Raw genomic sequence first — 25,452 nt, 5'->3', positions numbered from 1 at the left:
CTCCAGGGTCCCAGGTTCGATTCCCTGCTTGGTCACTGTCTGTGCGGAGTCTGCACGTCCTCCCCGTGTCTGCATGGGTTTCGTCCGGGTGCTCCGGTTTCCTCCCAAAGTCCAAAGATGTGCAGGTTAGGTGGAATGGTCGTGCTAAATTGCCCTAAGTGACCAAAAGGCTGGTGTGGGGTTACTGGGTTATGGGGATAGGGTGGAGGTGTGACTTGGGTAGGGTGCTCTTTCCAAGGGCCGGTGCGGACTTGATGGGCCCAAAGGCCTCCTTCTGCACTGTAAGTTCTATGATTCTATGAATCCCATTAAAGGATTAAACAACAACCCAAAACTCCTTTAAACAATGGAACATGAGTAATGGTAACACATTTTTAAAAAATAGTTAGTGGAATTAATTTTAAATGTACTGATCTTGATTTTTGAGGCTATTGAAGAATGAAATGCCGATGTACTCACGGACACATAGCTGGCATTGACAAAATCCGATCCAGGGACACCAGCCTCAAGCATGAGCTTCACTCGGTTATTATTGTCTACATAAGAGTAATATTGAATAGTTACATTCATGTTTGTTGGACAGTGTTCTTATTAATCCTTCCTAAATCATGCTTTTAGGGTAGATACATAGAATACACAAACTAAGAGCAGTTGTTTCAAGTGGTCTATAATGCAAAATGAAGCTACATTAGCCAAGGAATGTCATGTTTTCTGTCTCACGTCCCAGTTAATTCTTAAAATAATAAAGGCATTTCTTCCATTATTAACTCAAAAAAATGAAATAACAATGACTAAGGAGCCTAAAATTCTCTCTCTCATCTCATAAGATCTTATCCTTGGCTTATAGCTCATGATAAACATTATTCTGATCTTTGATCTACTTCAGCACATTCACGATTACCCCTGAACACTGCTTCATGCTTTAAGAAGCACCAGCACACAACAAACCAGATTCTATATTTCTTACTTTTCACTGGGGGGAGGTGGGGGGGAAGAAATTTAGTAAAGAATGCTAAATTAGTTGAACAGTTGGATTAGATTACAAATCTTAAAAGCTATTAAGTATATTGTTTCATGCACCTGTAGTTTAATGCTTGTGTAAGTGATATTAAAGCCACGCTTTATAGTGCTAAACGTATCGTGCATCTTGAAAATCAAATTGACTGATTTAGAAGTTAACACAAATATTGTTGTTTCCAGATGCTTTGTTAAACCAAATGTCGCTATTAATTTAAAACATGATTAATGCATTAATAATAACATAATAACAATATTTTATTAAACTCTAAAGTCTATTTTCAAGTTAAAAATGTTTTAATATTTTTCCTTAATCTTTCATTACATTCTCTTTCGTCACACTAATACTGTTTGAGTTTGCTTTTCTTCACAATAAAAATAGTCACAAAATGTTTCAAACAACACGGCTGATTTTTACCAGCCAGGCTAAGTAGTAAATGGTCTAATTAGTTGCCTCTCTAGCCCGGGTGATGGGGTGAATTGTAATTTCCAGCACAAACCTCGAAATTACCACATTGCTTTGAGCATTGAGTAACTTTGTTTTACCAACTGTAATATGATCCTGTCCATTTGGGACAAATTCACCGTGACACAAAATAATAGGACACAAACTATATCTGGTGATTTCTTGCACAGAGAATTATTGACTGGATATGCTTTGATGGAAAAGTAATGAACAGAAACTAGGCAGTTCCAGGAAGGGAAGCAGAAAATCGGGAAGTCACTCCAAGCATCTCCTGTGCACCTCCTAGTGGTCAGTTTCACAGGAGGTTTGGCAAAGATTGCAAGCAGGTTTCCCACTAAGGGTGCAATTGAACTGCCACGTTGTGTCTGAAAAGTAACGCGCCGTGGCGCAGGGTGGCTGATCAAAGCCGGGAGACCCCCGTTCCCGGGATCTACCTGGTTTGCAATGCCTCACGGGATCTAACGCAATCTTGCAAGACATTGCAATGTTGGCGGGATCGCTTTTAGATAAATCTGCATTTTAAAGCAAGACAGCTAGTCTTACTTTAATGTGCAGTTTCCTGAGGTAGCCAAGGCATTGAGAGATGTCAGGCGAGTGCGGTTCAGTACTGGTTTCCACAAACGGGGACCAGATGGAACAGCCCTCAGGTACATGCCCTTTGGGCAGAATGGTACCCTGGCACTGTTGCTGCCACCTGGGCACCCTGGAAGTGCCACTTGAGTGCCACTTGGGTGCACAAAACGGGGCTATGTGTGGCCTCAGCCACGCGTTCCCAACTGAGGCCCCCTTTGTAAGCTGCGTGCCGTTTTATAGCATTGTGTGTCTCGGCGCTGTGAGCACCGGGAAACATGCGGCTAAACACGCTCGCTATGGGACTTTGTTCCCATTTTGTTAAATCCTGCCCTTGACCTCTGTGGTCTATGAATATGAAATAAATCAGAAACAGAAACAATACAGCAGACAAAAGCATAAGTTAAGTATGAGCACTTCCAGATGCGGAAACATTTGATTTGGAAAACATGTTCAAGTGAAGATGGAACAAGTCTTTTTGACTTGCTGGGGAAAAATTGGCTGTTGTCCTTAACCCCAGTCCTGGAAAGAAATCATCCTGAACAAATGTTACATAATGAATTACTGCAGATGAACTTTCTTGTAAATTTGTGAAAGTTACTCCCAATGTTCTCAACATTAAATACAATTTTTCGCAAATAGGGAGGCGCAATATAACGGCCGCATCGTGCTGGGCTCGAATCCGTGAGAGCCGGTTATTTATCAGGCGAGGTCGAAATGGGGAACTGCGCCAAGCGATTGGTTTCCGATAAAACGGGCCTGCTCCTATTGCCGAGATCCAGATCCCGCTGCGACGTGGTGAGAAACCAATAATCACCATTTAAGGCCAATCTCCGTATCGTTAACGGGACGGACCTTTCTATCTAACGGCCTCTGGTGATCTAACCGTCTCCCCGGCGAGTGGTCGCGCGGCGCTGATTAGTACTGTTTCACACAAGCGTGGACCAGACGCCATGGCACCGGGTCTCCCCGGCCGTTCGAGATCCCTGAGTGGTCAGGGACAGGGCAGGCTGGCAACCTGGATCTCTATCTGACACCCGGACACAAAGAACGAAGAATAAAGAAAAGTACAGCACAGGCACAAGGTCTTTGGCCCTACAAGCCTGCACCGACCATGCTGCCCGTCTAATCTAAAACCTTCTGCACTTCTGGGGCCCGTATCCCTCTATTCCCATCCTACTCATGTATTTGTCAAGATGCCCCTTAAACGTCACTATTGTCCCTGCTTCCACCACCTTCTCCGGCAGCGGGTTTCAGGCACCCACCACCCTCTGTGTGAAAAACTTCCCTCACACATCTCTTTTAAACTTTGCCCCTCGCACCTTATACTTATGTCCCCGAGGAACTGACTCTTTCATCTGGGAAAAAGTTTCTGACTAAACGGCTCTGGCCATGCCCTTCATAATTGCCTCTCTGGCACTCCCAAGGTGCCTGGGTGGTGTTGCTAGGCTGGCAGGAGCACTACCAGGTTGCCAGGGTGGCACTGCCAAGGGGCTGGTTTAGCACACTGGGCCAAATCGCTGGCTTTTAAAGCAGACCAAGGCAGGCCAGCAGCACGGTTCAATTCCCGTACCAGCCTCCCCGAACAGGCGCCGGAATGTGGCGATTAGGGGCTTTTCACAGTAACGTCATTGAAGCCTACTTGTGACAATAAGTGATTTTAATTTCATTTCATTTCAAGGGTCAGGGCCAGAGGAGGGGGGGATGCCTATGAAAAGAGGGTTGGGGGGTGTATGAAAGGTGGGAGGGTGAAAGGCGCATATGAAGGAGCCTGTGGAAGTTTGAGGGGGTGAAGTGTGCGGGTCCCAGAAGGGGAGGGGGTGAAAATGGGAAAGCCTGAAAAGGGGGCCCTCAGCGACTCCACAGTGGGGTGCCCTCACTTGGGGGGGGGGGGGGGGGGGGTTGTGAGGTTGTGAGGTAATGTGGGGGATAACATTGCATGTGGGCGGGGGGGGAGGGGGGGGGGGGCGGTGATGGACCCGAAAGATCACCTAGAGATCTGGGCACCCCTTCAAAATGGTGTCTTGATCTCTAAGGAACCAGTGCTGGCTAGCGAGTTCAGCTTCCCAGTGATGAATAATTCTAAGTGTGGACTTGACTGGAGAAACTCCCCAGGGCCCAAAAATGTGACTAAGTGTGGTTAGATAACGGTGGGATTATTTCACCACACTTACAGGGTTGGAGTATGGAAACCCCCAGCCAAACCCACCACAAAAGTTAGAAAGGTTTCCGTTACATTCCACCCATAATTAACTGTAGACGTTTAGAGATCTGGGGCTTGATTCTCCGATTCTGTGGCTATGTCCGCAGGATCCATCTGGTCCTATGACCAAAATGTCGACGGCGCCCCCACACCGATCCTCCACCCGGTGGGGGACTAGCAGCATTGCAGCGTAAACTGCGAATACGGCCGCAGAATAGCCGGGTTCGTGGCCGGGCATGCGCGTGGCGGCGGCTGCGCCGTGCAACGTGGCGCCGGCCAAGCGCGACCGGCCTGCCGAAAACTAGCCGCCTGTAACCCCCTTGCCACCCCCACCAGTCCCGCCAGCCCCCGCCGAAGCCCCCCCCCCGCCAGCAGAACAGCTCCCCCCATCCCCAACTGCGGCGGCACTGGACACAGTCCACAGCCACCACGCAATGTCCCCGGAAAGTGAGAGGACACACCCCACACCGTTGGGAACTCAGCCCATTGGGGTGGAGCATCGGGGAGGGCCTCAGGTGACTCCTCGAATACGTGTTTATGAGGAGGCGGAGCACCGGAAAAACGACACCGTCCCCGATTCCGGAGTAAAAATGGGTTCTCTAGCCGGTTGTCAAACACCCCTATATTCTGATCAGACAATGAGAGCTAAATTTCAGAAGTATATCATTTTAAAAGAACAAATTATCACTGCTTGGAAAATGAAGCAAGACACTTTAATTGAAACATTTTCTGAAAAATATTTTGGGTAATAGCTCCACAATGTCATCCAATCAAATAATTTAATGGAACTTACATGGTTTTATATTTGCGAAACGATTCTTGGTTCGGTTCCAAGGCAAGTCAGCATCAGATGATGTGAGTTCTTGACCCAGTTTGGGAAGTTCCTGCAACAGAAATGTTTCAAACTGTCACTTCTGACAATCTGGCCTGATATAAATATCCATGAACAGCCACTGAATTTGGTATTATTAAACTTCCTGTGAGGGAGAGATCTATTTTCAAACCAAGTTAACCTTTCTCTTCTAAGCCATGTGATTGGTTTACACTGTACTGGTAAAGAAATATAAACCAAGCAATCTTCATACACGTTGGCAATGGAAAGCACCGGACCTGCCAGGGACACTCTTCTGGGAGTGGAGGAAAAAGAGAGCATGAATCTCAGGGCCCTCATGACCTTCAGATGGCGGAGAGCACCAAACCTGTGAGGGACACTTTGATAAGGAAACAGGGAGTCCGCACAGAGTAAAGACTCGGGGCTGGATTCTCCGCAGCCCCACGCCGTAATCGTGGCCGGGGCGGAGAATCCAGTTTCATGACATAATCCGACCCGGCGATTCTCCGGGCCTCAAAAATCGGTGTGACCAGGGAGTACGACGCACGGCTGGGGGCCCATTGCCAGAGGCCCACCCAACAAACCTCCGCTCCCGACTGGCCGAGTTCCCGACGGCGTGGAACTGACCACCTATTGCGGTTGGGATGCTCGATTGGCGGCTGCGAACTCAAACCGTGGCCGCCCTGGTCGGGGGTGGGCGGATCAGAGACCGGGGTGGGGTGGGGGGGGGGGGGCTTATAGGCGGCAGGGGATTAATTGAGCGGGGTTTGAGGCTCGGGCGCGCGGCCCGATCGGGGGGGGGGGGGTTTAATTTTTCTGTCTGGCTCCGAGGTCCAAGTCCACCATGGAGAACGGCGCAGCCGCTGGAGGTCGCTGACGTGCGCATGTGTGGCCTCTGAACCAGACATGCGGGGGCCTGTATCTGCAGCAAAAGCTGCGGGATTCACTCCTACTGGTCCCCTGCAGGGCTTGGAATTTGTTTAACTTTTTTCTAGGAATTTCGGGAGTAAAATTCCACCGTTTGTACGCCGGCGTGGGGACATGGTCTCATTTTGGGAGAATCCAGCCCTAGACTTATTTGCAATACGGAATATACAGTGCCAGGTAGCTCCTTACCGGGTTTCTCTCTAGTCGGTGGCTGTGGCTACTGTTCAAACAGTGTGCTGAGTTAGTGAGCTGATTAGTCGGTGAGTACCTGATATTAAAATAACCATCTTTAAATAACTGAAACTTGTTGTGATCTTTGTATTGTTCTTCAGGATGGTGAAGGTTGTAGTGTTGACAAAGAACAGCAAGCAGTGTTTAACAAACAAAGCTAATTTATTACACAACACTGAATTAGATTTGAACATTTGCTAAGGAATTAGATATGATGTGGAGATGCCGGCGTTGGACTGGGGTGAGCACAGTAAGAAGTCTTACAGCACCAGGTTAAAGTCCAACAGGTTTGATTCAAACACTAGCTTTAGGAGCGCAGCTCCGAAAGCTCGTGTTTGAATCAAACCTGTTGGACTTTAACCTGGTGTTGTAAGACTTCTTACGAGGAATTAGGTAAGTAAAGAATACACTACACTTCTACAATACTAAACTATGCTATCAGCTAGACTGTCTCCCATCCATTCAGTCTGGCTCCCTACCACTCTGACTCTCTCCTGTCTCTCTCCCAGAAGTCAAGGAGGCATGTGATATTTATATGGTTGCTCTATAGCACCATCTACTGATAAAGTAGTAACATTACATTAACCCTTCATGTTCCTTACAACATCCACATATTGTGACAAAATTTAGATAACTAAATAAGATCACTGTTAGGGGACAAAGTTAGGAGGATAAAGGAGTCAAGTTGATAGTGAAATAGTCGATTGATGGGTTCCACTGTAGATGATGTCCGTTCACATGAGTGGAGCTCCCCAGTGGACAAAACAGGGCTATGTGTGGCCTCAGTCATGTTCCCCGCTGAGGCCACTTATACAACACAAGTCGCTGTGGGACTTTGTTTTCAATTAGTTGAATCATGCCCTAGGTCTCTGTAATGGTTACCATGAAACTACACGATTGTCATAAACACTCAGCTGATTCAATTGTGTCCTTTAGGGAAGGAAACCTGTAATCCTTCCCTACACTCCAGACCGACAGCAATGTGGCTGACCCTTAACTTCCCTTTGGAATGGCCGAGCAAATCATCAAACTGATAAAAACATGAAAAAGAATAACATTGGGCGGACCACCCAGCATCAACTTAAGCACCCGGAACAACAAAGGCAAGTCCTGCAGCACACCCTGCCAAGTCAACTGAAAAGTCTCCCTCACTAACAGCTGTAGACTTGCGCCAAAACTGACTGAGTGAACCCACAGACAAGTTAAGCATTAGCCTGACATAGTATTCACCGAATCGTAGCTTACAGCCAATGTCCCAAACTCCTCCATCACCGTCTCTCGGTATATTCTGTCTGAACCGGACCGGACAGATCCACCAGAGGTGGAACACAGTGGTACGTCTGCTAAAAAGTGAAAGCAGCATGCGCTTGACTGAGAAAAACTATTCCACAACCAATGAATCAGATCTAAGCTCTGTAGTCCTATCACAGCCAGTCAGGAATGGTGGTGGACAATGAAACAATTAACCAGAGAAGCAGACTCCACAAATCCTCATCCTCAATGCTGGGGGTGCCCAGCACATCAGTGCAAAACACCAAGGCTGAAACCTCTGCAGCCACCTTCAGCCAGTAGAGCCTCATCCACAATCGCTCTCAAGCTCTTCCTGAAGTCCCAAGCATCCTAGATGCCAGCCTTCAGCCAATTCGATTAACTGCTTGTGATATCAAGAAATTGCTGGAAACGCAAGGTATAGCAAATGCTCGCGGTTGTGGTACTTAAGTCTTGTGCTCCAGTATCCAGTACGTGCAGCTCCCCGAGCCAAGCTGTTGCATCCAACAGTGGCATCCAGCTGACAATGTGGAAAATTAAATAAAAGTAAATTACTGCGGATGCTGGAATCTGAAACGAATGAGAAAATGCTGGAAAATCGCAGCAGGTCTGGCAGCATCAGTAGGGAGAGAAAAGAGCTCACGTTTCGTGTCCAGATGGCCCTTTATCAAAGCTCATGTGGAAAATTGTCCAGATGCACAGGAAGTGCAAATCCAATTTGGTCAATTAATGCCCCATCGGTCGACTCTCAGAGTGCACCATTTACAAGGTGCATCGCAGCAACTCACCAAGGTTCCTTCAACAACACCTTCCAAATCCGTGACCTCTACCACCGAGAAGGAAAGGGGAGGAGACTCCGACTTGGAGCTTTTCTTTCACTGTCGCTGGGTAAACGTTCTGCTTCCTCCAGCAACGTGGGTTACACCACATGAACTGCAGCAGTTTAAGGAGGCGGCTCACATAATCTTCTCGAGGGCAGTTAGAATGAGAAACAAATGCTGGCCTCGTCAGAAGCTCACATTTTGAATAGACTAAAAAAATATACAGTTAACATCCTGTGGTGCCCACTGACTGTGGAATACAAGAAACGTGCTCCTTTTGGATGTTAATAATTTATTTTCCACAAGGAAAGTGCAATACACACCAAGGTAGAATAATCGATAATTCCAAATAATTTTGAACAATGTTAATGATTATGTGTGTACACATCCTACATGGCAGAAAGAATCATACAAAATCAATTGACAGGAACCCAGAGGCATGACTGGAATAAATTCACAACTGGAACACAATGGATGAGGATGCTGTTTCAGAAGACAGTACAAACTAAGCCCACCCATTCACTCACTCAAGTGCTGTAGGATGTCTTAAAAAGCAGACATGGTGGGTCGTCACCACAGCATCAGTGGCAGTGCAGGCAGTTGTGGGGTTAGGTCACAAGAACATTTCTTTCCCAAGTGGGACAGACTGATAGCTAGCCAACTGACAGTAACAGAGGCACAGTGTCATGTGAGAGTACCTTTAAGAAATGGGTGTTTACTACTGCAGTGATGTCAGAGAGTGGGTGGAGCTGGGCTTCTGTCAGATTTTTACTTTCGTTTTTGAGCAGGCTGCAGGGTGTGTTTTAGTTCCGTTTTCAGTGTTGGAGCTGAAGCCAGACCAAGCAGATGTACTGCTGTTTTCTCTGCCATCAAAAGACTATCTCTTGATCATTTGGTGAATTCAGAATTATAAATGTTTTCAGTAGTGACTTTAACCTGATGTCCGTGTTTGGGCAACACGGTAGCATGGTGGTTAGCATAAATGCTTCACAGCTCCAGGGTCCCAGGTTCGATTCCCGGCTGGGTCACTGTCTGTGCGGAGTCTGCACGTCCTCCCCGTGTGTGCGTGGGTTTCCTCCAGGTGCTCCGGTTTCCTCCCACAGTCCAAAGATGTGCGGGTTAGGTGGATTGGCTATGCTAAATTGCCCGTAGTGTCCTAAAAAGTAAAAGGTTAGTGGGGGGTTGTTGGGTTACGGGTATAGGGTGGATACGTGGGTTTGAGTAGGGTGATCGTTGTTCGGCACAACATTGAGGGCCGAAGGGCCTGTTCTGTGCTGTACTGTTCTACGTCTACGTCCTTCTGATAAAGGTTTTGTTTTTTAGTCGTATGGATGTTAAAAAGGAAAGCTTAAAGTTTTACTTAGTGTGGTAGTCTTTGGGGGTTGTATTTGAATTAATGGTTGCTAAGATGTTCACTGTATGTTTTAAAAAGGTTAACTTGAGTTCATAGAATAAACATTGTTTTGCTTTTAAAAAATACTTTTCCATTTCTGCTGTACCACACTTGTAGAGTGGGCCATGCGCTCGCCATACCACAATTTAGTAAAAGTTGTGGGTCAGGTGAACTCCATGATACACTTTGGGGTTCTCTAAATCCTGGCCCATAACAAATGCTAGAATACAATGGACAAGACTGGAATATAAATCCATTTCAAAATGACTCAACTAAATTGTTAACAAGAGCTATCTTATTCCTCAATCTCTGGACTGAGCTCCATCCAGCCCATGACAGCTGAAAACATGGCGGTGTGTTCCACTTAATGGTGGCAGAGGCTGCATGTCAGTCTTGCCCAGCGGGATGTTGTCTGATGCAGGATTCCAGTCTGTCAGAAGCGGGGTGCCAAATGGGCTCATTAATGAGACAGCTTCACCAGAATTTTCTGGTGGACTCAGGGATTAAATCGGAATCATACAGCTTTCCTGTGCTTCCTGAAGGATGCCCAGGAAACTTTACTGGATTTGCCAGTGGCCAACTGGAGGTGGGGGTCCTTGGCTGGCAGGCCGCTCAGTGTCCGATCGAGAGGCCTGGCACTCAAAAAGGGAGGCCACTGAAAGCCACCTCCTGCCCATCCCTCCAAGCACCTGCTCCACTCACCACAGCGCCCTGTCCCTTTGACCCCCAGATCTTCCTCACTCACCGGAATCCAGGGATCTAATAACAATCCCACGTGATGCCACTAGAGTACGATCGTCAGAGGACACTGTTCCTAAAGGCCTCTGACTGGCTGGCAGCACTTGGCAGGTGGATTTTCTACTGCCAGGGTCTTAAATCCTGGGCAACACCCTGTCCCTGCCAGGTAAGTGCCTGACAGACACTTGATCTGGTCAGACATCCCCCGTGGAAGTGACATGGCTTTCCCACCAGTTCTCTAACATGTTGGCGGAACCCACGTCGGGAACATTAAATTCCTCTCCGTGGAAAGCAAGCAGCAGCAGCATAAGACAACATATTCTTTCTTCCACTTGGCAGGATTTTAGACATGAAGCAGGTTGGCAAGGAGACAGAGTCAGATCCAGTGACAGGGAAAGCCAGTGAGAATGAACAAGAAGGTGTGGCTGCTGAGCCCCAGATTTAGGTGCCCATTTGCTTCCCTACAAGTAACATATGTGCCATCCATATTATCTGCCTTGGTGTTTCCTCGTGATGATAATACATTTTCTTTACACCTGTACTGATGCTGCTTCTAGGTGCTTGCTTGGTGGGAAGAATAATTAAGATGATTTTCAGTCAAGGGCAGCACGGTAGCATTGTGGATAGCACAATTGCTTCACAGGTCCAGGGTCCCAGGTTCGATTCCGGCTTGGGTCACTGTCTGTGCGGAGTCTGCACATCCTCCCCGTGTGTGCGTGGGTTTCTTCTGGGTGCTCCGGTTTCCTCCCACAGTCCAAAGATGTGCAGGTTAGGTGGATTGGCCATGCTAAATTGCCCTTAGTGTCCAAAATTGCCCATAGTGTTGGGTGGGTTACTGGGTTATGGGGATAGGGTGGAGGTGTTGACCTTGGGTAGGGTGCTCTTTCCAAGGCTCGATGAGCCAAATGGCCTCCTTCTGCACTGTAAATTCTATGATAATTTGCACCTCGTGTGATGGAGATAGCCGTATGCCCCCCTGTGCCTGGAAATACATCATCAACCATCACACTATATCTGATACTTGGCCCTGACTAGACATCCAACGGCATTTGAGTAGAAGGATGGGTCATCTGAATGTTGCACCATCTTCAGAAGTAGCATTCTCATCCATTGTATTCCAGTCATCCCTTTACCACTAGGCACTTTGTCAATGTTAACATTGATCTGCACAGCAATGAATGGAGTATCATCTGTGCAGTCTTGCCTCAGAATTCTCTCCATCCGATACCCTAGATTGTTGTAGCTGGACAAGAAAACCTTTTGCAGTCTACTGGAGTAGTCTGAGACTTCACAAACGATGCACCAATGATAATGCCTGTTGCTGTGGGCTCCACTGTTTATGGCACTGAAATCATGACTGAGATATGAAATATAGCAAAGAAACCATGAAAATAAAGCTATAGCCTCGTATTTATCTGTTAGTCCTCGTGAATTATATATTTGAATCAGATATATTTCTTTTGTTTTACTCTTTCTGATCATTTTTTAGCTTTGACCTTTATCAATCAGAAGTCAGGATAGCCATCCCAGACATTGAATTTCAAGTAAAACGTAAGGCTAAATTTTAAACTCAGGTTGCTGTGAATGGGCGTCCAATGTGTTAAAATTGCCTTGATACTGCCCCAAAGATCAGAACATTAATTCAACTGAGTTCTTTGTGTTTTTAAAGAAATTTCTGACTGATGAACACTCACAGTGACACCGTATCAAGAACAATGTCAACGTGGGGTGGTCTGCAGAGGATCAACCTACACTGACACGGCTGGTAAATGATTCCGATCAGGTTGCCACATATAGTGAAGAACCTAAATCAGTGTAACATTACTATATAAACATTAAACCTGGTAATTGGGTATTGATTATCAAGGCCAGAATTCTCACTGGTCTCACATGCACTAAACTAGACATGAATTGTGACACGTGAAGCTGCTAAATTCTTGGTGTGTTGTGACAACTGTTGGAGACATACCGAAAATTCTTCTTGAAACTTCAGGTTGTTGTTAACGCACAGGTCTTCGACATGCTGAAGGAATGACTTCTTGTTAATGGGTCTGTGGACAGATTGAATTTTTTAAATTACAAACTCATGTAAATTTTGTTCAAAATTCGCCTCTGACCTACAGGTCATTCTGCTGATGATAAACTGTTAAGCTGTACTCAAAGGTTATCCACAGTTAAGTCCTTGCACTTGTTTTGCATGAGCCACAACTATGTTTGATAAGGTAATATTCCAATAGTGGACGATTTGTTTGAAGGGACGGTTAATATACAGTACATGGATTTCTGTGCAACGTTGTAAACGTTCTTTCTTGGAATCTGCAATATAAAATAAGAATGCATTCACATCATCATCATCATTCTAATAATGACATCTTTCCTGTACTCCAAGGAATTTAAATAAGCCCATATTGCTTCTAAAGGTGAAACACAGATATGTACAGTTCACTCCAGAGGGAGACAGAAAAGCCCTTCTCCAGTTACCATGCAATTGGTCATGCTTTTAAGATTTATACTGTTTGCCTTTGAATCTAACAGAAAATAGAAAATAAATCACTTCAGATTTTAACCGAGCTAGAAACAAAAACCACAGAGAAATTTTCAACTACTTACTTGAGAGATTTCCTATAACTGAGCAACCTGCAACGCACAGATTTTTCAAAATGTCGCATTTTCGAAATACACTTTGCATTTGATTTATAATCACAATAGGCAGCATAACGCAATGGAATATTCAACAAATATTATACTCTATATCAAGAACACAACATTTTGCCTGGAATTCTCCGGCCATTTTAAACAAAGGTTACAAAACGTGGAGAAACAGAGTTACAGGATCTATAAATAGTTTTAACAACAAGAAAAAAAAACGTTTATTAAAAATTATATAATACTCCTTTACTCCCCCCTTAGTTTAACAATTACACATGGATTTTAGGATTAAAACGGATTTCAAAGTACATCTTAAGCTACTATGGTCTCATTAACACAACATCCCTTTTAAGCTCGCAAGATGACTGTTAAGACACACCCCTCTCTTAGTCCAAGTCTGTGGATTTCTCCTCAAAATTCCCTCAGATTTTACCAAGGTATAAACAAAAACCACAGAGAGATTTGAGGTATTTCCTATAACAGATTATTCTCACAATCCAATACCTTTTCAGCTCTCTATGATGTTACTGAACAGAAATCTGTTATGGTTCCCAGCCACGTCCCGCCAGGATCGGAGCAGGACCCGGCTGGTAGATCCCAGGAGAGGCCTCCCCCGGGATTCCTGACGACTGTTACACCTTACCTGATCTAACCAGATCTCGCGAGACATCGCAATCTGGATCCCGCCACAATGGGCGGAATTCAGTTTCAAAGAGTGAAGTGGCTTAGAAGCTGACGCACCTCTGCCTACGCCAGATCAAACAGCCATCCAGCATCTACCAGTCTCACTGAGGAGACCCTGGTCAGGTGCCATCCAGTACTGGTCCCCACGAACGAGGACCAGGCAGAATGAAACCTGGGGGAGTCTCCCCAGCGATTGGAGACCCCGGATGGTCGGCCTCTGGACAGATTGGCACCCTGGCACTGCAGGTGCCAGGCTGGCAATGTCAAAGTGCCAAGCTAGAATTGTGCCTGCGCCGGAGATCGGTCTTCGGGATTCCCTGTCCATGTGTAGTGGGGCGCGGGAGGCCTGAGGACCCCCAACAGGTGTGTTGGGGTGTTCCGGGTTCCGGGGGTTGTGTCAGGGGATCATGAGATTGGGGTGCCATTTAAATATAGCGTCCCGATCCCTTCCTACACTGCGGAGCTCCCAATTGTCGGAGCTCCTCAGTGCAGGAAATGTGGCTAAGTGCAGCCTGGGTGGGACATTCCCCACTTGGGCACAAAAACAAAACAGAGTGCCATTAGATAGCGGGGTCATTCAGAATGGCGTTCTGTATTATTTTGGTTAAACTGTGCTGCCTAGTTTCCTCTGTTCTGTTAACTCAGACTTCTTGGAAACTTCTCTAGATTCCTTAACTAGTTGGACTTTAGATTTCCAGCATCTATTTTCTTAACCATTACTCCATAGTATGGTTTTTCTTCTCGCAAAGGCTGAGAGAGATGGTTCCTCTTTAGCCTTCAACAACCAACCACTTCTAGCAGGGCTATGAAAGCTGCCTTCTGTCTCACTATCTATCTCCAACTGCAATTAAATTAGCTAAACTAAAATTTAAAGCATCTCTACCTTACAAGACCCCAGTTGCTAAGAAACCACTGATGGTTTATTTACTCTTCACGCCATAGCCCTATCTAAGCACAACAGAATCACAGTTGCAATTGAAACCACCTCCACACATACAATCCCCTTTGTCCAGCATGAATCTAACTATATGTTTTACACTTCCAGGCACAGAAACATTAAATTAAACCCAATTAAAACTATACCTTATTTCTAATAATTACTAATAGAATTCCCTTAAAACCACCTTTATTTTCCTAACACTAAATCAATATACATTGATTTTGATGCAAATTATTAAGGCTTGAAAACCGCGTCATATATGTGAATTCAACATGAGGAGATATGAACAAAGTTCTAAAGTGCATACTTAGAAAATTGAAAATTAAAAATAAGTTGAATTTATAAGATTATTAGTCTTTAATATTCATTTACTATTAGAGATATTTTAATGATAACTATTTCTTCCATTGTGTTGCACTATAAGTCAAGTCTGGACAAGATAATTGTTACTTATGATTTCACTGTGTTCCTGCAGTGCATCTTGTAGATGGTACACACTGCTGCCACTGTGCGGCGGTGGTGGAGGGAGTGAACGATTGTGGAAGGGGGGGGGCCAATTAAGTGGGCTGCTTTGTCTTGGATGTCTCCAGTTCCTTGAGTGTTGTTGAATCTGCACTCATGTTGAGAGTATTCCATCACACTCCTGACTTTTGCCTTGTAGATGGTGGACAGGCTTTGGTGACTCAGGCGAGTTATTCACCGCAGGAATTCCTAGCCTTTGATCTTCTCTTGTAGCCACAGCATTAATGGGCAGAGTGGTAGCACAGTTGTCAGCACACTTGCTTCACAGCGCCAGGATCCCAGGTTTGATTCCTGGCTTGTTCACTGTCTGTGATAAGTCTGCACGTTCTCCCTGTGTCTGCGTGCATTTCTTCCGGGCGCTCCGGTTTCCTCCCAGTCCTAAAAGACCTGCTGTTAGGTGAATTGGACATTCTGAATTCTCCCTCAGTGTACCCAAACAGGTGCTAAAATGTGGCGATAAGGGAATTTTCACTGTAATTTCATTGCCGTGTTAATGTAAGCCTGCTTGTGACACTAATAAAGATTATTTTTATATTGATGATGTCATTGGCCATTTGTACGGGCAAACTGGCAGTCTATCCTATCAGCCTGTAAACACCTTTCCAATAAAGTTCTTGTTTATTTGTACCTTTATGGTCTGCAAGTATATCTTTCAAAAATACCACAAAGAAAACTGCTGACAAGAAGGCACACTCCCGGGAAGTAAACAAATATGTAGAAAATGGTCAATCCATGCACAGGCATCCAAAAAGAATTAAGAAGCGAAAGGCTTCACTACACTAAAGCTGGTGATTCAGGAGTGCCAAGTATCAGTAGCAGCCATTGAAAAACTCAAAATTTGAGGGGCAGCACGGTGGCACAGTGGTTAGCATTGCTGCCTCACAGCGCCGAGGTCCCAGGTTCGATCCCGGCTCTGGGTCACTGTCCGTGTGGAGTTTGCACATTCTCCCTGTGTTTGCATGGGTTTCGCCCCCACAACCCAAAAGATGTGCAGGGTAGGTGGATTGGCCATGCTAAATGAAAATGAAAATGAAAATCACTTATTGTCACAAATAGGCTTCAAATGAAGTTACAGTGAAAAGCCCCTGGTCGCCACATTCCGGCCCCTGTTAGGGGAGGCTGGTACGGGAATTGAACCGTGCTGCTGACCTGCCTTGGTCTGCTTTCAAAGCCAGCGATTTAATCCAGTGTGCAAACCTGCCCCTTAATTAGAAAAAATAAATTGGGAACTCTAAATCTGAAATATAAAACAAAATTTTAACGTAGGTTTTGGGGAAAACAACATCGAAAAGAAGCTCACATCGTGCTCTGCCCCAAAAGATCTGGAACAATAGGGAACACTGTCAGTAGCAAGTATCCTGCAACAATAGTTTAGAGATGGAGTGTTCCAAAACGTGGAAGGAAACAAGCTGAGCTCAGGGGTACCTTGTTTGAAAAAAAATGGCACAGTGCTAAAAATGTGGTGGCACATCATGCTTACGCAAGCCCTTTCCACAGTAAAAATGGCAAAAAGTTTTGGCACTGTGGGATCTTATGAGAACTCCGAATGGAGTACTGAGAGATTGGATTATTTGTCCAAGCGAATGAAATTGAGGTGGAAATTGTCACCTCAACTTTCCTGAGTACAATGGGGTGGGGGGGGGGGGGGGGGGGGGGCCGGAGGGGGATCATTCAACCTGTTGCACAATCTGGTGCTCAAAACCTCATGATAAGATTGTGGCGATACTGCAGGGCCACTTCATACCGAAACCTTTGGTCATCGTCGAGAGGCTCAGGTTCCATAAACATAACCAACAAGAAGGTGAATCAATCACACAGTTTGTAGCTACTTTGAAGAAATTTGCTGAATACTGTGAATTTGGCGATGTCTTCAACGATGCCATCAGAGACAGACTGGCATGTGGGTTAAGAAGCGAAACTGTCTAAAAAAGGCTGTTAACAAAAAGCAACTTATACCTAAAGAAGGTTTTAGAAGTTACAATCTCTATGGAATTAGTGGCTAAGGAAGTCCAGCAATTAAGGTCAAGCCTTAGAATCCATAAAATATTGTCTGAGACCCCAAAACAGACACAGGTTCAAAATTGCCACCGATATGCAAAACCTGGGCACACAGCAGCAGACTGCTGGTACAAAGAAGCAACATGCAGGAATTGTGGTTAAAAAGGGGCAAATCAAACACACATGTTGGGGAAAGAAGCAACAAGTACCAAACAAGAACAATATAAAACAAGAACCAAGTGTATCAAATGGAAAATTGAATAGTGGGAAAAGGATCCACTGATACAAAATGGACGCAATAAAGGACCAGAGCCACAGTCAGATGATGAACTGCCGTTGAACGTACTGGCCACTGCAGGCCTAACCTTTACTGGGTCACTCCATTACTGAGCACACAACTGTTGAAAATGAGGGTTGACACTGGAGAAGCAGGTTTCTGGGTACCAGAAATTGTTCGCCAAGAGAAACTATGACGTATTATCTGAAAACTCTCAAGGATAATTCGGAAGGCTATACTGGGGAAGTGGTTCCATTGAGGGGCTGTATCGATGTAAATGTGCAGCTAATTGGGCAGACTGTAGCCTTGTCCCTGCACATTGTCAAAGGTAAATATCCAGGCTTAATGGGGAGAACCTGGTTGGAGAGAATCAAGCTAGACTGGACTGAGATGAATCTTACGTCAGAGATCGAAGCAGGTCCACTGAATATTTTAAAGAAACATGCCTTAATCTTTAATGGAGAGCTGGGAAGCATGGAAGAGATCTCAGTCAAGCTAAAGATTAGGGATGAAAGCCAAGCAAGATGTTCAAAGGCTAGGACAGTGCTGTACACCATCAGGCCTAAGCTTGAGGCAGAATTAGAGGGGCTGGTCAAGGCAGGAGTCCTCAAATTGGTCAATTTAAGTGATAAGGCCACACCAATTGTACCCATGATGAGAAACGTGGTTCGCTACCCATATGTGGCGATTTTAAAGTCACTATCAATCCGGTACTATGTGTAGAGCAATACGTTTTGCGTTTGATGATTTATTTGCTGGGTTGGCTGGAGGTCAGCATTTCAGTAAAGGTGACCTTAGTCAAGCTTATCGCCAGATAAATATGGATCCAGATTAACAACAATATCTGACAATTGTGACACACAAAGAGATAATCAGATATTAAAGACTTCCATCTGGCATCACGTTCGCAACTGTGTGGTTCCAACAGCCAATGGATCAAATTCTAAACGGGCTAGAGCAAGTCCTGTGCTACTTAGATGATATCTTAGTTATTGGAAAGAATGAAGAAGAGCAATTTCAAAATTTAGACCCTACACTCCAGAGACTAAAAGATTATGGACTAAAAGTACGGAAGGATAAAAGTGAATTCTTCAAATCTTCAATTGAATATTTGGGACACATCATAGATGTGAAGGGACGGCACAAATCACCGTCAGAAGTAAAAGCCATAACTGAGGTACCTGCACCTCAAAATGTAAGTCACCTTTGATCGTTTTTGGGCTTATAAAACTATTATGGAAGGTATGTCCCTAATCGAGAAACTATTCTCAATCCTTTGCACAAATTATTGTGTCAAAACAGGAAATGGAAATTGGTGGATCAATGTGAAAAGGCCTTTGTGCAAGCTAAGGAAGCACTACTAAAGTCAGAAGTCCTGACACAATTTGATCCGAAGTTGCACTTGTAACTGGCTTGTGACGCATCACCTTATGGGGTGGGAGCAGTGGTTTCTCACAGATTGCCCAATAGTGAAGAGAGATCAATAGCTTTGCAGCAAGATCCTTGAAGAAAGCAGAAATGAACTATGCATCATTTTTGCAATCAAATGTTTTACAATTACCTATATGGAAAGAAATTTACTTTACTAACAGATCATTGACCACTAACAACGATACTTGGGCCGAACACTGGTATTCGACCTCTAGCAGTGAGCTGGATGCAGGGATGGGCCTTGCTGTGGTCGGCACATACATACACGATAAAATATCATCAGTCATAGCTCCATGGGAATGCTGATGCACTCTTCAGATTACTCAACAAACAGTTCGAGTGGCCAGTATTTCTATTTTGAAGAAGTCGATAATGCTCATGTAATTGCAGGACAAGTTAAGTATACCAGAAATAATCTACGACTGTCAGAGGTTGTGGACATGGTACTCCGTGGCAAGACCATGGGATCAAACCCGGATATGAAGCTATATGTTTCTTGAAGACTCAAACAATCCATACAGACTGGTTGTCTCCTCTGCGGGGGTGATAGTTATCACTTCTATTGTTAAGGAAATGTGTCCTAAGCCAACTTCATTAAGGGCATTGTGGTATATTAAGAATGAAGGAGATAGTCCGAAGATATTTTTGGTGGCCAGAGTTCAATAGTGAAATCAAGGGGAAAACGGACACGTTTTTGGCTTGTGCAAAGATTCAAAAGCTGCTGCCTCTAATACCATTGCACCCATGGGAATGGCCAGAAGGGCCATAGCAAAGAGATCATATAGATTATGCCGGACCATTCGAAGGGCAAATGTTTTTCCTTGCGGTAGATGCGCATTCAAAATAGCCTGAAGTTACAAATCTGAAGACTATGTCTTCGGAGAGAACAAGAGAAAGACTGGGTCAGATTTTTGCAAGGTTCCGTTACCCTGAACAACTTGTTAACGACAGTGGGCCACAGTTCATTTTGAAAAGAATTCACAAATCATCCATAGGAGAACAGAATCAAACACATCCAATGCGTTCCGCATCACCTTGCCACAATAGGCTGGCTGAAAGGTTTGTTCAGATAACGAAACATTCATTGAAGGTAACGTGTGAGCAAGGATCATGATCTAAACAACTAAATCAATTCCCGATAACGTAGAGAATACAACACATTCGACAACACAAAGTTCTCCAGCGTTACACGTGGCAAAACGTCAGTTACGTACAGCGGTATATTCACTGAAGCCGCCTAAGACAAGAGAGATTGTTGAGAGGAAACAGCAAAGTCAGGTTTTGTGACGTGAGAACAGGGCTAAAGTTCAAGAAGTATTGGTAAGGAACTATACCACCAGTGAGAAGTGGATACATGACATCGTCTTCGCACAGACAGGACCAGTCTCTACACCATTCAAACTCAGGACGATGTGTTGTGGAGGAGACACGCTGATCAATGTTTAGCAACTAGAACTAGTTTACCAGAGACAGTCAACCGAGAGTCCACAACAAATGGTGCCAAGTGAAGACTTCGACATTCCTGAGCACCTGACAATACCAGAAACAACTGTGGAAGGCGATATGCTAATTGAGGATACTTCAACACCGAGTCAATCTGGTATATTGATGACATCATCAGCCATTTGCACGGGTAGTCTATCCTAACAGCCTGTAGAGTATGCACCTCTCCAATAAAGCTCTTGTTTATTTGAATCTTTGTGGTCTGCAAGTTTATCCTTTAAAAATACCACAGGAAACAATGCAGATCTAATTGTGTTGGGCCTCTAGAGATTCTGGGAGTCTCTTCATTGAAAAATTAAAGGGTGGAAGGGTGGGACTTTGATCTGTCTCTAGCAAGGCCAATGACAGGGAGGGGGAGGGCTATCCCATAGACATTTCATGTGAAGGCATACATGGTTGTGAACTCTATTGGTGAGGTCCAGATTAGGAAAATAGCCTGCGCCCCTGAACTGTCTTATTTTAGATCACCTTAGCTGCACACACCCCAACTCTCCTCCCTTGCTTCATGGGTCAAGGATATAATGGCAGAGGGCAGCACGGTGGCGTAGTGAGTTAGCCCTGCTGCCTCACGGCGCCGAGGTCCCAGGTTCGATCCCGGCTCTGGGTCACTGTCTGTGTGGAACTTGCACATTCTCCCTGTGTTTGCGTGGGTTTCGCCCCCACAACCCAAAGATGTGCAGGCTAGGTGGATTGGCCGCGCTAAATTGTCCCTTAATTGGAAAAAAATTAATTGGGTACTCTAAATCTCAAAAAAAAAAGGATATAATGGTGGTGTGAGTGGTTGGATTCCAGTACTTCTAGTAAGCATGGGCGACTGTGCAAAAGAAATACGCCTTAAGCGTTACATACCCCCACCTGGTTTAGCTCACTGAGCTAAATCGCTGGCTTTTAAAGTAGACCGAGGCAGGCCAGCAGCACGGTTCGATTCTCGTATCAGCCTCCCTGGACAGGCGCCGGAATGTGGCGACTAGGGGCTTTTCACAGTAACTTCATTGAAGCCTACTCGTGACAATAAGCGATTTTCATTTTCATTTCACCTGCCCTCTTCAAATATGGTTCTCTCCCGCAGAACCTAAAAATCTCCAGTTGGGTCGGTGTTGCCAGAATTACAAACCCAGGGAAAATCAGATACATGAATATTACTTTATATCTTCTATTCCCTCTATTTTTTTTAAATTGAATTTTCGAGTGGGTTTTCTTGACTGGAATCATTAACTGTTTATTCCTGTTGAGTTTTATTCATTTGAATTAATTTTTTTTGTTGATTTTACTATGTGTCCTTTTAAATCCTGAACTGTTCGTTTCCACAGATGTTCACATGTTTATGGCATATTTTAATGTTTTTTTCAAAATATATATTTCACATTTAGAGTATTAATTTTACTCCAAGCAATTTTATAGCTAGATTTCACAGCTGGACAGATTTTTAAATTAAATTTGTTGTGGTCATAAACCATATCTCAAAGGGGAAAACAGAAATAGAGAGGCTGAGAGGTTTAGGGCAGAATTTCGGAGTTCGGGTCCTAGATTATAGGCATGGCCACCAATGCCGGAGTGGTAGAAATTGAGGATGCTCAAGAGGACAGAAATGACGGTGCACAGGAATCTCAATAGATTGTGGGCTGGAGGAGATTACAGAGATAGGAAGGGGTGAGGCCAAGGAAGGATTTGAAAACAAGCATGAGAATTTTAAATTTGAGGCGTCGCTTAATTGGAAACCAATGTAGGCATAGCGAGCACGGGGGTGATGGGCGAACGGGACTTGATAGAAGTAAAGGCATGAGCAGTAGAGTTTTTGATGACCTCAAGTTTATGGAGGATATAAAATTGGAGACTAGCCAGCAGTGTTTTGGAACAGTGGTGTCCAGAGTTAACAAAGGCTTGGATGAGGATTTCAGCTGAGCTAAGGGTGGAAAGTTGCAAAATGGGCAATAGCAGATTGGATACCTGTTTTGCACCCGACTTCATGATCCTTTCCACAGCCCCTTTATTCTGAAATCACACCCACCAAGCTGATTTGGAAATCATTTTGTAATCAAGTTCCTGAAATGCTGAAGTTCTGGGGCGAATTTTACTGATTTCACGGTGCATGAAGTAGCACAATAATATGTTGGGATAGCAACAATTCAACAGACTGAGCACTTGACTTACTGGATGACATAAATTTCCTTGCGTCTAAAGAATAACGAGGAGTAACTGGAAGAAAGGAGTGATCAGAATGTTAGTTTGTAAATGACTAAAACATAGAAAGTCAACGTGCAGCATGATTTGACATGTTGTCTTTTACGTCAAAGCATGTGGGAGTAACACACAAGCACTGTTGTCAGCCAGCAGCTAAATTCTTGAACACAAGCAATTCTTTAAACAAAGAGCCAACGCAGGTGGATGCACATTGTCACATAAGAGGTGCCATATTTATCAAATAATTCATGCTCAATAACATGGTCACTCACAATAGTAGCAAATGCAAATTAGTGATGTCGCAGACCAATGTAATACTCAACCCTGAAAGGAGACAGCAATGTGCCTCTTTAAATTTAAACTGTCCAAAGCTGGTGACAGTCGGCAAGAAAGTCCGGGGGAGTGATCTATGTGTCTAATTAAAGGGAAAAATAACATCTATTGTACTCATTTAATTTAGCTCTTCTGCTTCACACATTATCCTCACTATCCTGAACTGAACAGTGCAGATAAAGTGCATGTTTGAGCACCTGATCATACCAACATTCATTTCATGTGTTTATTCAATGCAAAGAAATTGAAAACAGAAAACAAAACTGTTCCAGTGCACATTTTAAATTTGATTTGTATAATTACTCTGTGCGGGATTATGAAAGCCAGCTGCAGATGTGGTCACTTTGTGTTTGGTTTTAGATCTTGAAAATGCAGAGGTGCAGCGGGCAACTGCGCATGTGCTTTATTTATATCTACACTCAAAAGGTTTTCTTCCTCACCTTCAACTTTCATTGGGAAAGGCAGCAAGGTGGCGCAGTGGTTAGCATTGCTGCCTCACGATGCTGTTGTCTCAGGCTCGATCCCAGACCTGGGTTTCTGTCCATGTGGAGTTTGCACACTCCCCCCGTGTCTGCGTGAGTTTCATCCCCACAACCCAAAGATGTGCAGGGTAGGAGGATTGGCCGGGTTAAATTGCCCTTAATTGGAGAAAATGAATTGGCAACTGTAAATTTTTTTTTAAATAATTTTTTAAAACCTCAAAAATCTTTCATTGGGGAAATGGGCAACATTGGGAAGCCAGCATGGTATAGGAGTTGAAATGAAAATGAAATGAAAATCGCTTATTGTCACGAGTAGGCTTCAATTAAGTTACTGTGAAAAGCCCCTAGTCGCCACATTCTGGGGCCTGTCCGGGGAGGCTGGTACGGGAATCGAACCGTGCTGCTGGCCTGCTTGGTCTGCGTTAAAAGCCAGCGATTTAGCCGAGTGAGCTAAACCAGCCCCACGGAAGTTGCTAAACTCTACGCCTTGGACGGTGAGGGTCACGGTGCAGTACCCCCGGATTTCCACAGAATGGGATCCAGAGGCCAGGGAGATTTTCTGGGTGACTGGATGTACTGGGAGGGAGCAGCGCCTTACAGTAGTGGGATGGATGAAGCTCTCCGTGCTCCCGGAGTCAAAAAGGCAGGCCGTCTTGTGCCCATCGATCTTCACTGTCGTTGTTGCAGTCACGAGGTTGCGGACTGGTCTGGTCCAGGGTGATCGAGGCGAGTTGCGGAAATGAGCCCTTGACTGAAGCTGTCTTCCTGGTTTCTGGGTCATTTAAATGCACATGGCTTCCTATGCTGGGAAGGCTCACCAAAATGGGAAAAGAATTTAACAATGGTAGACCCTCAAGTGCATCCATGTTGCCGGTTATCTTTTCATGTTCTTTCCGTGCTTGTTCAGGCACAGATGTGAGCAAAAACTAAATTGGGGCCTGAAGCTATTTTCGAGAGAATATTGAATTTGCTGGGCAGTCCTTGCACCCAATAATCAAAAGGGACAAATGACAAGAAACATACCGGATGCCGTATTGTGGTAGTCACCAGTAAGTAGTATTCCGTGTATTACGGTAAGGCCCGTATAATAGAGGTACATGGGTAAATTCCTGCCTGCTGGCTACGCCCAGTAGGCGGCGTATAAACGTGTGTGCTCGCCGGTGCTGCAGCCATTCTGGTTCCAGCTACAGGAGGCACAACATCTTTGCTCAATAAAGCCTCCATTATTCCAGTACTCTCGTCTTTGTGGTAATTGATAGTGCATCAATTTATTGAGCAAAGATTTTTTTTAAACAATGGATCTCCGCATCAAGCCTGATCGCCTGCAGCTGAGCCCTTAAGCAGCCAACGTCACGTCCGCCTTTGATCACTGGCTAGTCTGCTTCGAAAGCTACCTCCGAACATCCACTGAGGAACCCTCGGGCTCGCAGAAGTTCCAAGTCCTTTATTCATGGGTGAGCCCTGACATTTTTCCTCTCATCCGGGATGCGCCCATTTACTCCGAAGCAATGGAGCTCCTGAAGGGACTTTACGTTCGACCAGTCAATCAACTACACGCCAGGCACCACCTGGCCATGAGACAGAAACACCCCGGAAGTTTTGAGAGGATTTCTGGCATGCCCTGCACATCCTAGGTAGGAACTGACTGCCAGGCAGTTTTGGCAGTCCAGCACACAGAACTTTTAATTCGAGATGTTTACCTTACGGGCATAAGGTCCGCATACGTCCGCCAGCGGCTACTGGAAGCGGGTATGCTTGATTTTGCAGGACCTAGGCAGCTCGCTAACTCGTTAGAAGTGGCCTCCAGTAACATCCAGTCATACGCCCTCGACTGCGCGGCACCCTCGTGGGCATCATGGGCCCCACCAGCTGCCGACTCCAGCTCACCGCAAGCCTGCACCGCGTGAGGGAGCTCAAGTGCTATTTTTGCGGACAGAACAAACACCCCTTGCAGCACTGCCCGGTGCAGAGCGTGACCTGCAACG

At 45.1% G+C, this 25,452-nt stretch overlaps 1 protein-coding gene across 1 annotated transcript in view; it reads right to left on the bottom strand.

Annotated features, from left to right (window-relative positions):
* The window catches only part of ptprq (protein tyrosine phosphatase receptor type Q), a 247,980-nt gene that overhangs the window by 15,315 nt on the left and 207,213 nt on the right, over positions 1–25,452 (bottom strand). The window contains exons 51-53 of the mRNA XM_038781370.1: positions 12,437–12,518; positions 5,050–5,140; positions 460–536 (exon numbers count right to left, since the gene is read on the bottom strand). Coding sequence (XP_038637298.1) covers positions 460–536; positions 5,050–5,140; positions 12,437–12,518 — 250 coding nt within the window. The remainder of the gene's footprint in view (positions 1–459; positions 537–5,049; positions 5,141–12,436; positions 12,519–25,452) is intronic.

Source organism: Scyliorhinus canicula, chromosome 20 (assembly GCF_902713615.1).
Source record: "Scyliorhinus canicula chromosome 20, sScyCan1.1, whole genome shotgun sequence".
Lineage (NCBI taxonomy): Eukaryota > Metazoa > Chordata > Chondrichthyes > Carcharhiniformes > Scyliorhinidae > Scyliorhinus > Scyliorhinus canicula.
The sequence above is the reverse complement of the archived record's forward strand: the minus strand, read 5'-3'. Positions and strand labels throughout refer to the sequence as shown.